General features: G+C 42.6%; 1 protein-coding gene and 1 long non-coding RNA gene across 2 annotated transcripts in view; both read right to left on the bottom strand.

Annotated features, from left to right (window-relative positions):
• Window positions 1–539: 539 nt before the first annotated feature.
• Window positions 540–2945, bottom strand: LOC145549125 (uncharacterized). Its single transcript, XR_014085089.1, has 2 exons — window positions 2416–2945; window positions 540–949 (listed from the first exon to the last, which is right to left on the bottom strand). It is a non-coding gene; the product is annotated as an uncharacterized LOC145549125 (long non-coding RNA).
• Window positions 2946–7967: 5022 nt separating this feature from the next.
• Window positions 7968–13780, bottom strand: part of LOC103481825 (neurotrypsin) — a 28402-nt gene continuing 22589 nt past the window's right edge. Inside the window, exons 10-14 of the mRNA XM_081600614.1 lie at window positions 13156–13297; window positions 12787–13065; window positions 11585–11707; window positions 11227–11492; window positions 7968–10509 (exon numbers count right to left, since the gene is read on the bottom strand). Coding sequence (XP_081456740.1) covers window positions 10004–10509; window positions 11227–11492; window positions 11585–11707; window positions 12787–13065; window positions 13156–13297 — 1316 coding nt within the window. The 3' untranslated portion in view covers window positions 7968–10003. The remainder of the gene's footprint in view (window positions 10510–11226; window positions 11493–11584; window positions 11708–12786; window positions 13066–13155; window positions 13298–13780) is intronic.

Below are 13780 nucleotides of genomic sequence, written 5' to 3'. Positions count from 1 at the left end.
GATTGGTCGATAGATAGATGGATAGATGGATAGGTTTTCTCTGGGTGCTCCAGTTTCCCTTCAAAAATGATCGATAGGTTTTCAGCTTCAGAAGGGAGGCCCAGACTTACCTCTCCTCAGCCACTTCTTCCAGCTCCTCCGGGGGAATCCCAAGGCGTTCCCATGCCAGCCGAGAGACATAGTCCCTCCAGCGTGTCCATGTCTTTCTGATTAGCTTCCCTGTGTATTTAACCCCACCTGTTGTCTCTGTCCTTCGTCGGGTCCTCGTCATTAGTTCATCGTTCGTCTGTCCGTTTCCAGTGCCGCATGTCTTTCTGAGTTTGTTCCTGATTCTTTATTAAATACATTATTTCCTCATTACTACCTGGGTTTACCGGCGTCTTCCTCACCTACAACCATGCACATATGACAGAATGTCCCTAGTATTAGCTACGGCAGATATATGGCCAGGGCCGTACAGAGACCACTACAGGGGCAGGTGCTCAACAACAAAAAAGGGCCCATCTAACCGCCTTCTAGGACAGAATATTAACAGCCTCTCAGCTTTCAGAGTTTAATAAACAATGATAAATTACAAAATTGTGAGACATACAATCAGAGCTAAAGGAAATCTCTACATAGAGCATAACACTATGCATATGTAAGATATTTTTTTAGTAATTTCTTTCTGCAGGTCTATTTTGTAAATCAGAGCTGGCGGTCTAGCTCTGGTTTACATATTTTGTCTTTACAGAATTACACTATTAAAAATATAAACAAGGGCACAAAGCAACCTTTGTGCCCTTGTAATCTTTTTATAGATTACAGATACTAATCTGTAATCTATAAAAAGATTACAGATTAGTATCCACTAGGACTGTAATCTATAAAAAGAGCTTCCTGTTTGCTGCAGTGGAGATGAAGACGGTCCAATCAGGAAAGCAGAGCTGCATCAAACTTTAAGGTGGAACTGCAGAAAAAAGAAAAAAACAAAAGCAAAAATTGAATTGTTAATGTATGTCACCATGAGAAAAGCCTACTGAGTTTTGCTTTAAAAACCTTTTTAAACATTTAAATCACACATTTGTCTCATGAACAGCAGTCTCATGTCTCAGTGATTGTTTTTGTTAAACTTATTTGTGCATGTCATAAATCTTTTCTTGATATTCTAAGTTTTTGTTTGACTCAAAGTTTTGCTTGTGATTCTCACATGACGTTGTGAGCAGTGGCGTAGCCAGAGGGGGTGCCAGGGGGGCCATTGCTCCCCCTGTCATCTGATTGGCCCCCCCAGTGGCCCCCCCTGATGATTGACATATAACGGCACCAGGTTATCCTGTACATTATTTGGAATCATTCTAAGTCAATCTATCTAAAGAAGAAAAACAATAATAAATATATGAAAAGAAAATGTATAAAACTTTATATAAGTCCATGTGATGACATAAATAAATAGATTTTTATCAGGCGCGATACCAGCCTCCTTTATACTCATAACAACAAGCTGATATTCTTCTCCTGGGTGTTTCAGTTGCTACGCTGTGGTGCAACTCAAAGGCTAAAACACTTCATACCTGGTGGTTGTAAAACACCAATAAGTTATTTATTGATCCTCCGCAAAATAGAGAAAAAAACGAAGAGGGGCCGACAATGTTCGTAGTTTGGAGCAGAGGTGGCGCTGGAGGTTTTTTGTTGTCCGTCAAAGAAAAAAATCATTTTATTTCCAATTTGTAGTCATCAAACGCAACATTTATTATTTCTCTGCGAGAACGTTTTTAAAATCAGGTAACATTTCACGAAATGTCACTCTGATCGGTTCCTGATCCCGCATCACTTCCCTCTGCGGGAGAAAAACCCCGCAGAAGCGGATCAGCTGCGCTAGGCGCTTCAAAGTCTCTGGTCCGTTAAAGCGTCCAGATCAGAGATGATTCTCTGACAGATATTGTTCTTAGTCTGATTAATAATGAGCTCCACGATGTTCTCTTTGCGTAAAGTTGAAACTGTCTGCGCACCAAGTGGTCAGCTGATCACATTCTGGACAGAAACCAGCGAACTGCTCTCTGTTCTTATCAAAATGAGGCTGAGGAGGGAATCTGACATATTAACTCAGTTAAGTTTTTACTGGTTTTGTTTTTAAAACATCATTAACGTAAGCAGTGTAACTATATATTGTATATTTGGCGTTTGTCATCTCATGTGTGATTAACTGGAGCATTTATTGCCCAGCGCTCTGCGCTTGTTTCTGCTTAACGGATCTGCACTTTAATTTCTTTCCTCTCTCAACAGTCAGCTGTTATTCCTCTACTTAAACTATAATAAGTAGATCCTAACATTCTATTTAGTTTTTCTCTGTGTGCTCCAAACTCATTAATGTAAATTCATCAGAAGCCCGAACCACCATCAGGCTAATAATTCTGGTCCGACCCGAACTATTGTTACCTGTCCAATCAGAGCTTCCTAACCAAGGTGTCCATAACTCTTCAACACGCTGTCAGCTCCCGGTCAGAAAGACGCATTTAGTTCAGTGTCCATGAGATGATATTCAGAAAGGATCTTTTATTTGATTGATTTTAGTTTCCTCTGCGATGAACTCTTTGCATAAAGTCTATCATGTCTCCATGTGCGCCAGTCAAAGGAGTTAATTATAACATGTCAAATGACAGAGGGGCTTAAAAAATAACCAAATATTCAGTTTGGTTATTTTTTTAAATTATAAAAAATTCCCTTCTCACCCTCCGCGGGTGGTCTGTTTCATCCTCTGAGCTCGGGTCCTCTACCAGAGGCCTGGGAGCTTGAGGGTTCTGCGCAGTATCTTGGCTGTGCCTAGAACTGCACATTTCTGGACTGAGATGTCTGATGTTGTTCCTGGGATCTGTTTGAGCCACTGCTCCAGTTTTGGGGTGACTGCCCCGAGGGCCCCGATGACCACAGGCACCACTGTGGTCTTCACCTTCCAGGTCTTTTCCAGTTCCTCCCTGAGGCCCTGGTATTTCTCCAATTTCTCATGCTCCTTTTTCCTGATGTTGTAGTCACTTGGTATTGCTACATCCACCACAACGGCTTTCCTCTGTTCTTTATCCACCACCACAATGTCCGGTTGGTTCGCCATTACCATCTTGTCTGTCTGGATCTGGAAGTCCCACAGGATCTTAGCTCGGTCATTCTCCACCACTTTTGGGGGTGTTCCCCACTTTGATCTCGGGGCTTCCAATCCATATTCTGCACAGATGTTCCTGTACACTATGCCCGCCACTTGGTTATGTCGTTCCATGTACGCTTTCCCTGCCAGCATCTTGCACCCTGCTATTATGTGCTGGACTGTCTCAGGGGCCTCCTTGCACAACCTACACCTTGGGTCTTGTCTGGTGTGGTAGATCTGAGCCTCTATTGTTCTGGTGTTTAGGGCCTGTTCCTGGGCGGCCAGGATGAGAGTCTCTGTGCTGTCCTTGAGTCCAGCTTTCTCCAGCCATTGGTAGGTTTTCCTGACATCAGCCACTTCAGTTATTTGTCGGTGGTACATCCCATGTAGGGGCTTGTCCTCCCATGATGGTACTTCCAGCACCTTGTCTTCTGTTCCCCATTGCCTGAGACATTCGCTGAGCACATCGTCCGTTGAGGCTTTGTCTTTGATGTATTTATGGATCTTGGATGTTTCATCCTGGACAGTGGCTCTCACACTCACTAGTCCTCTGCCTCCTTCCTTACGGCTCGTATACAGTCTCAGGGTGCTGGATTTGGGGTGGAATCCTCCATGCATGGTTAGTAGCTTCCTAGTCTTAACATCCGTGGCCTTCATCTCTTCCATTGGCCAGCTAATTATTCCGGCAGGGTATCTGATTACTGGTAAGGCATAGCTGTTTATTGCACGGATCTTGTTCTTGCCATTGAGCTGGCTTCTCAGGACTTGCCTTATTCGTTGGAGGTATTTGGCTGTGGCTCCTTTCCTTGTGACCTCATCGAGGTTGCCATTTGCTTGTGGTATTCCCAGGTACTTGTAGTTGTGCTCTATGTCTGCTATTGTTCCTTCTGGGAGTGAGACCCCTTCTGTGTGGGCGACCTTCCCTCTCTTTGTAACCATCCGACCACACTTCTCTAGTCCGAATGACATCCCAATGTCAGTGCTGAAGATCCTGGTGGTGTGGATCAGTGAGTCGATGTCTCGCTCGCTCTTGGCGTACAGCTTGATGTCATCCATGTAGAGGAGGTGACTGATCGTGGCCCCATTTTTGAGTCGGTATCCGTAGCCAGTCTTGTTGATGATTTGGCTGAAAGGGTTCAGGCCTATGCAGAACAGCAGTGGGGACAGAGCATCTCCTTGGTATATGCCACATTTGATGGACACTTGTGCAAGGGGTTTGCAGTTGGCTTCAAGGGTGGTTTTCCACAGCCCCATCGAGTTTGCAATGAAGGCTCTTAGAGTCCTATTGATGTTGTACATCTCTAAGCATTCAATGATCCAAGTGTGTGGCATTGAGTCATAGGCTTTCTTGTAATCAATCCATGCGGTATATATATATATGTATATGTATATATATATATATATATATATATATATATATATATATATATATATATATATATATATATAGAGATGTGCACACACACATTTAAAATCCCCCCCCTGCCCCCCCCCCCCCCCCCCGAGAGGTAGTCCTGGCCCCCCCTTGGCCCCCCCAACTTTAAAAGTCTAGCTCCGCCACTGAGTATTTCTCCTTACTTGTACTTTATGAACCAGGTGTTTCTCACCTGGTGATTCGTGGCCGCATTCGGAAGCTGAAGCAGTTCTTCAAACGAGACTCATTACATAAAACCACATCATTGCTTCCTGGAAATTATGTCAGCTTTTTATTCATTTTTTTAATCACATATGTGACCTTTTTCTGTTGTCACCTTGGATACAGAGGCATATTGAATAAGATAGATTAAGCAGGATTAACTGCATCGCATTGTCAAACTGAAAACGCCACGTTGGAGGGGCTCCGGTTTATTTTCTGAGCAGGAAAATGCTGCATTTTCTGCTTCACAGAATCAGATCCTGAGCTGAAGGTGTGAATACCTAAACATGACTCAGCAGTTTCTCAGCTACTTCCTGTAAATCTGCCCCAGTTTCACGTGGCTGCTCTGCATCCAGTTTTAAACATTGACTTTAAAAATGTTGCTATAAAAATATTAGTTTGTGATATCTCTGAAAATAAATTAGTAATTTTTTGTATATACATAAGTATGTTTATTATTTTAAAAATGATTTTAATATTTAAACATGTTTAACAATTATTTTTTAAATGAATGCATAAAAAAAATTGGGTTTTATATCTAATTCATAAAGAACATTTTATGCAAAGAACTTATTTTAAAACATATGCTATTAAATACTGCTTTCTGCAACATCTCATGAATTTATTTTATTTGTCAACATGAATAATCAATATTTGTAATGCGAGTTATTTAATAGCATCCTGAAGGATGTTTAAAAAATTCAGAAAAAGTTATTTTTAACCAAATATATAGTGGTTTTATAGATTAATTCTTGATTTAAATGTGTTTATTAACTTCCACATTAAAGATGTAAGATATAAAATTTATTTTTCATTACATTTTCTATATTTTTTTAGTGTCATTAATCATTTGAAAACAGTTACATCATTTCCAAAGTTGGTTAAATATTTCAATAAATCTTTTTATTCCCAACCTCATTTAATTCTAAGTATATATTTTTTGCTATTTTAGATTTATTTAATGAAGCCGTAGGCGTAAATTCAACCTGTAAGACTCCTCCGGCATCACCTATCACCACGCCTTCACCCCAGCCACCCAAGACGCACCACTGCTCCACCTCGATCCAATCACCTGGCAAGAGCTCCTTCAAAAGGCGGAGCAACCTCAGATCCATCCGCTTCAGTTGTGCTTCAACCCACCTCCTCCCAGTTTCCACCACCAGCCTCCCGGACGCCTCCCGGTCCCCTCAAGACTCCTCTCTCCAAGCTCCGCTCCACCACCAGTGACCGGGCCCGGGGGAAGACCTGCCTGAGCTTTGTTTGAGCCGATCATTGAAGCTCGCTGCGACTCTCAGCCTGCACGTCTTCCGCCGGTGTCCGAGCGCCAAATTCTCCGTCCAATAAAATTGTCTAACTGCTGTTTCTCTCTCTGTGTGAGTGTGTACAGAATGAAATAATAATAATGTCTCTGACTCCTTCTATGGAAACACAAACACACTCGATCATCCAACTCCTAAATAGTTAAAAGGAAACAGCAACATGTCTGTTTGCAGTTTACTACGTTTAAATCATTCATCACTTGATTAATGTGGGAAAGCAATAAAGAGTCTTCAGGACGATTGAGTCCTGAAGCATCCATGACGTTTTCTCTCAATCAGTAATTAATAATTTAAAACCACATTTCATCTAAAGTGACTTGACGGTCAGAGCAAAGTTGTATTCCGTGTTGAGTGTTTATCATAAAATCACACTCCTCCATTCCTACGCCACCATTAATATTTAATTTTAAAAATCCCAGCCCATTTTATGTAAATCATTAAGAATCAATAAATCATCTGCATCCTGACAGGCTGCAGGCTCATTGCAGGGAATGAAAGGCCAATCCGCTCTGCTCCCTCTGTTTTCATGGAGGAACAAAGGAAATGATTAACAGCGCTCATGGGTGACCGAGAACAGCAACTAAGAAGATTTATTTTTCAATTACTTGCAGTTTTGTAACTAATCGCTTTATTTTGTTTGTCCAATTCTGTTTATCAATGAGAGCACTGCTCAGTTCATCATCATCCAAAGATGGGAAGTTTGTGGCTCAAATGCGAACATACCGAACTACAAAATGGCCTCCAGTCGGTGGTTGTTGCTTGAATTCTGCCCTTGACAATGGAACAAGCAGGTTACAGGAGAAAACTGTTTCTCCTTGGGTTTGACAAACCCAAATGATAATTTAAAGTTTATGTATTTCATCGTTTCGGTTTGCTTAGTTCCTTCTTTTCAGAATGAGACGTTTTAGGGCTTCTTGTCACTTTAAATCAAAATAAGTTTCTACTGACCACACCCCTCAACTCAACGTTTACACTGGCACATGAAAATGGCGGTAAAGAGACGCGCAATTTTACAACCGTACACCTTTGAAAAGCAACCCGCAAGACTGCAGAAAGTGGTTTCTTGATGGTAAGTTAGTCAACATAAAACACTCGTCTTTTCCCGCCATTGTACAGCAGGTAAATGTTGTTAACCAAACGTGTAGGAGCTCGGCTTGGGTTGCTAGGTGATGGGCTGGAAACTTCTAGGGTTGCTAGGTAACGGCACAGTGCCTGAAACGGCTCGTTCTTCCAGACACCAAAAAGCATATAACATAGGAAAAATGTCTTGTTGTAAGTGAAATGATCTGCCAGTGAAACTAGTACTTTTTCATAAATATTAAGGATTCACTGACTTATAACAAACTCCGATATCTTTCTGAAAGTAAGTTAGTTTTGTCTCATTTCAGGTGTAGCAAGATATTTGCACGACAAGCTAGCCAAAACTACGTGATAAGGTTTTGTGTTTTTGTACCCCAAAATTTTGTACTGTTGTGATTCTACAAGTATTGACTCAGGCGGTATAATATTTCCAAACAACTCACAAATGGGTTATATTTACTGTAAGAAAATGGCTACAATGGATTTTATTTAGGGGTGTCAGATTAAAGATTCGTGTTTTTATTTGAAAACCATAAATAACTTTTCCCTTAACCTCCTGATGGATTTTCTCATAATATCCTCAGAGATATTATGAGAATATTATGTTCATATTTGTAGTTACAACATGAAAAAAATGTGTTCCAGTATAAATACTTTTGCGAGGCGTTGGTTTATGATCTTCATATCTTGGTTCAGGAAATTCTCCTGACACCAGAAGTTTTCCTGCATGATCCTTTGTAAATTGAAGCAGATGCAGGTTTTAAAAATATTAACATCCATCGTGTCTCAGAAGAGAAATAAAAGCAAAACATGGAAGTTTTAGTCAGTAAATGCTTTAATACTCAACCATGATTCAACACATTACACCAGGGAGCAGCTGATAGGTTCAACACAAGTTTATTCACCCTGCAGCCTCACATCTCCGAGACAAACTGTATTTACAAGAGACCACTGAGTCTGAGGGGGGCTGCAGGAGTGGATTTATGTCCAGGACCAGAACAACAGGCGCAGGACAGGCGGTAACAGTTTACAAGATGCTTCACGACACAATGACTCACAGCACATCAAGCACGAGTCCGTACACTTATTACTGCGACCGTATAAAAACAACGTCAGGGCCGGGTCGTTTGGCAGCGGGCCGCCCTGTGAAAATACAGCAACGTCGCCCCCTTCTGGTGGGATCACACATCTGCGCAGGGAGTAACAGAAAAAGCCTCTGCAGGTTGGCTATCTAACACTATCTAAACTCAGGAGCAGCAGCTATCTATCCATCTATCTGAGGAACTATCTACCGTATAGGTCTAGAGCGATACAAAAAGGATATTTATCACCTGACGGAAGGCGTCCAATGGCTTTCAAACGAGATAATTTCCTGTACAGGCTTAGAGGACCATACCAGTGTTTTTGCTCCTTTTAAATATAGAAAGAAAATAAAAATGCTGCTACGCTGCTGTTTCTGATCACTTTAGGGCTTTAACTTGAGAGGGGAGCGTGGCATTTGTTTGTTATCTTTTATTTGAAGGGTGAACAATCAATGAACACCATAAATATCAGGGTTTTTACACATTATTTATCTGGAATATAAGGAGTCCAGCAAAAGGGCCCAGAACAACAACAACTCTCTGTCCTTTAGTCCATAAATGTGCAATTTGAATATTGAAGGAAAGAAGGAAGGAAGAATAAAAGAAAGAGAAAAAGGAAGGAAAGAAGGAAGGAAGAAATGGCAGATTGAAGGACAAAAGAAAGGATGATCTAAGAAGGAAGGACAGAGAAGCAAAAAATGAAGGAGCAAAGAAAGGAAGAAAAAGATAGTCTAAGAAGGGAAAGACGGAAGGAAAATTTTGATAAGAGAAGGAAGAATTGAAGGATAAAAGTGGACGACCTAAGAAAGGAAAGAAGAATAAGAGAACGAAAGAATACTTCAGGAATGGAGGGAGGAAAAAATTAAGGAAGGATGAAATGAACAAACTACCAAACAGGAAGAACTGGCGAAGGAAGTCTTAAATGCTGGAGTTTATCTTTTTTCCTGAAGGAGGAAAAAAGATAAAGGATGAAAGAAAGAGTGAGCAAAAGATGGAAAAAAAATGGAAGGGAAAAATTACAAGTATTTTTCCATATTTATCCAGACCTGGAAAACAATTAGCCGACTTTTCCAGATTAGCAATTCTACGCTGCAGCTTCCCCTTGTGGTGGATGAACGCCAGAGCAGACAGCAACTTTATGCTAAAGGTTATAGCCGCTAATATTATCATACGCTTCCCTTACTAAGACACCAACAACCATTAATTATTTCATCTTAGTTAGGGCTAAGTTGCAGGTCAGAGGTTATAAATACAGCAGCGCATGCTAAAGCAGTGGTATGGTCCTGAGTTAAGCAGCTAAATTACCTACGGCACTTTCACTTGTAACTTTTTAAGACAACAACCTGAAGAAATGAGCCCTGTTTGAAAAGTATAAGCACACATGAAGTTTTATATAAAAGCTAATCCGGGACGAGTCTGGTCTGCTGCAGGGAATTATCTACATGACTCATTTCAGAGGTGTGGAGGTTTTTACAGAGAGCCTAAATATGTTCTGATTTAGTTTCACTATTTTCCTAATAACTCACACAGAGGACAAATAAGTTAGATTAGCATAGATTAATGTGTGACCATGTTCAGTAAATCCCTCTGATAGTTTTTGTCATGCTGTTCTGATTTGTCCCTGATAATTATCATGCTGTTAATCTGGATCATCCCAAACTTCACACCAATTTCTGCCTCAAATCTGTTGATAAAATTGCTTGAATGCTAAGCTACTTCCTCCCTCTGGGTGGTCACGTGGCACAGGTGGTAGCCAATGGCACGGCCTCAATCAGACCTCCATCTGTTTGTTTTTGTCTGCATCCTCTGTGTGGAACATGTGTGTGTTCTTGAAGCCGGGCTGCTGATGAGTGTGTGTGTGTTTGTGTTTGAGCTCTTGGTGTGTGTCGAAGTGTTCATCGTGTGAAATGTCATCATCGGTGTGTGTGGGCTCGTTCCGCGTCGCTGCGGGTGCGCGCGTTTCCTCCAGACGCCCGTGCGTGTCGATGACCTCGTCGATCCAGCTCCTGAAGCGGCTCACCCGGGTGTACAGCGCCGGGGAGGACGGGTCGGAGCAGCCGTAGCCCCCGGCGACGACCCCAGCCACGACCCATCGGCCTGACTCCTCCTGGCACAGCAGGCCGCCACCGGAGTTGCCCTGGCAACCGTCGCCGTGAAGGAGGCTGGTGTCCGGCGGACTGCCGGCGCACAGCGTGCCGTGACTGGAGAAACTGTTACCGAAGCGCTTCTTGCATTGCCATGACGACATCAGAGCGACCCAGGAAGCGATGACTGAGTCTATGAGAAACAAAACGCAGGAAATATTTTAAACGTCAACAATAGATGAGCTGAGCAGAGGATTTAATTCCAAAATAAAATGTAGACTCTGCTGTAAGAAATGTGACGGCTTGGTATTGTAGTGGAGTCATGATAGTAGTGACCCTCTGGCTGTTTTCACATGATGGTCCGGTAGACTCGGACCAGAATTGTAACTTCTGTTTAATTTTCAGCTGGAGCTGGAGCGGTTCGCTTTCACACTGCATTGTGTCAAATGAGCCAAACTGTTGTTTCCACTATTTATTCCCACTATTTTGCTAGGAAATACTTCATTGAGTCCATGACGGCATGGACTCAATGAAGTCCATGCCGTTGCGTTCTGTCATAAGTAATAATACTTATGACAGTAAGTATTATTACTGTCATTACTCCGATTATTAGTTGTGGTAGTAGTCATTTTTTTATCATTAATTTTTATGTTCTTAATAATTTATTTATTCATGGGCAGTTTTAAGAATTATAAATGTGTCAATTTGAGAAACATTTTACTGTAAAAACTAATAGAACATTTTTCGAAAATATTCAAACTGATTAGATTAAAGTCAAAAGAAATTATATGTTATATGTTGTAATCAGTTTTTAATCATTAAATCATAATGTTTTCATGTTTTATTTAAGGTTGTCTCCGGTTGTTTTGCATGCTGTTTATCAAAGGTGAACGGGAGAAAAACCACAAACCCGGTCCAGTCCAGCTTGTGGTAACCATGACAACACATGACCCCGTTTTCGCCCCTGTAGCAGAGTCGGCAGCAGGTAGACAGGCTGCGTTTGTGTTCGCCTCAAACGTCACGCAGTGGCCCTTAGCGCTGGGCAGCCTCAGCATCGCTAGGTCGTGGCCTCCACTCTGACCTTTGAACTTCCTGTGAACCACGACGTGCTCTGGTTTGAGAGTCTGCTCCGACGACCCGACGCGAACCACGTACCTGGACGGGTCGCTGCCGAACCTGCAGCAGAGGGATGGAGGGCGCTTTAGGAGGAAGCAGTGAGAGAATCATTTTGTGACAGGAAGTGATGAAGAGTCAGGAGCCGGATTCACCTGCTGAGGCAGGAGGCAGACGTCAGCGCCCAGCAGGGGCTGACCAGAGTCCCGCTGCAGAGAGGCCCGCCGGATCCCTCATGAGAGTGAAGCCACACCGACACCTGCCAGGGCCACGTCGTCCTGGGAGCAAACGCAGAATAAAGAAACCATTATTAATCTTCTTACTTCTTCTGGTTTCTAAAGGAAACTAAGCTGACAGGTGTGAGAATTTTAATTCTGATCAGAGAATTTCACCTAAACCATTAAGGAAAAACTGTAAACAAAAACATGCGGAGGGAGCTTCAGCTTACAACAACTCATCACCTAAGATGCCAGAAGAAACATGCATGAATTTTAATTATTTTCTGTGAGTTTTTAAGATAAGATGCAAGAGAAGCATCATCCTTGCTGTTGACTGTTTATTTTGCACAGATAATATGCAACTTTTAATTAACCTCGTAAAAGGAGACATGTGTTTTATCAGGTTCTAGCAAAAAAAAATACACTTTCCACCTGTGGTCCCTGGACAGGAATCTGTTAAATAAGGTATGATTTAACAGATTATGAAGTGGAGAAATTCCAATAATTCATTTTTTACATCCCAGTAAAACCAAGAAAACCAAACTACAAACCTACAGACAGCTCATAAAAACAATGTTTATCTCGATATTTGAATACTTCTCTTTACAAAGAGCTTCTTAAAATATTCGCTTAGTAATTTCTAAAGGGCTGCACAGTGGTGCAGTTGGTAGAGCTGTTGCCTTGCAGCAAGAAGGTTCTCGGTTCGATTCCCGGCCCCAGTCTTTCTACATGGAGTTTGCATGTTCTCCCTGTGCATGCGTGGGTTTTCTCTGGGTACTCTAGTTTCCTCCCACAGTACAAAAACATGACTGTCAGGTTAATTGGCCTCTCCAAATTGTTCCTAGGTGTGAATGTGTGTGCATGGTTGTGTGTCTCTGTGTTGCCCTGCGACAGACTGGCGACCTGTCCAGGGTGACCCCGCCTCTTGTTAGCTGGAGAGAGGCACCAGCAACCCTCCCAACCCCACTAACGGACAAGGGTGTAAAGAAGATGGATGGATAGTAATTTCTAAACAACACCACAAATAGGAGTAATTATGCTAAGCTTCCTCATACCACCATTAGATGGAGCCATTGTAAAACCAGACGCTTGTTTGTGTCTGTGTGTATTTTCTGCATCAATGTTCACCCTCGGTTTACCTGAGCGTGCTGCCGTCTCTCTGACTTCCTGTCTTCCCCTCGTCCTCCACCAGCTTCCTCATCCCACAGCTCTCGTCCTGAGGTTTGGTCTTCGCAGCCGACCTCCGCGGCTCAACGTCACACTTCACCCCTGCGTCTTCCCTGCGTCTGCAGCCCTGGACGTTCAGGCCGAGTGAAGGGCACTCGCCCAGGAACTCCTCCTTCCCGGTGCACCTGACCTGGTCCAGATGGATGGGCCCTTTCCCCTGACCGAACCCTCTAGCTGCTACTGCTCCACCACTGAGAAAAACAAACACCAGGGAAGTCATCTCTCTCTCTTTTTTTCACAGATTAAAATAGGAAAGCCCAAACTCTTATATAAAACTAAACCTGTGTCCAAGCTGTCTGCACACCACGGCGGCGTTGAGGTCATTCCATCCTGAGTCGCAAATACTTCCCCAGTCTCCATGGAGATACACCTCGACTCGACCTTCCTTCCTGCTGCCGCCGCCCACGAGACGCACCAGGGGTCCTGGGAGGGAGAAAAACTCTCATTTGCATTCATTTTCGCGCATGTTCCTCTGCAGGGCCCAGTCTGCTGGGATGCTCTGAACTATGTGTCCGCTGACGGAGCTAAATGTCATCTCTGCATTCGAGAGCTATTCTCATTCTAATGACCTGAACATGTCGGCAGGCCGACCTGAACCCCAGAGGAGCGTTTATTTTATCTGCGGCTAGCTCTGAGACACACAGACACACGTGTTCGACATCTAGTCACGTTCAGTGGCCTGCAAAAGTATTTACACCTGTTAATCCTCTCACATTTTGTCACTTAATAGCCATAAATGCCATTGTGCTTTATTTAAATTTGATAAAATATCACAAAGTACAGTGTAATTTTTGAAGCTGAATACATGCAGCACCTTTGCTTCAACCAAAGACTTCACTGCAAAAACACAAAATCTTACTAAAGTTTTTGGTCTAGTTTCTAGTGGAAATTTTTTGTACGCTTAAA

The sequence above is a fragment of the Poecilia reticulata genome, chromosome 19 (assembly GCF_904066995.2).
Source record: "Poecilia reticulata chromosome 19, P_reticulata-male-v2, whole genome shotgun sequence".
In the NCBI taxonomy this organism is placed as follows: domain Eukaryota; kingdom Metazoa; phylum Chordata; class Actinopteri; order Cyprinodontiformes; family Poeciliidae; genus Poecilia; species Poecilia reticulata.
This window is presented reverse-complemented; position numbering and strand designations above follow the sequence as displayed.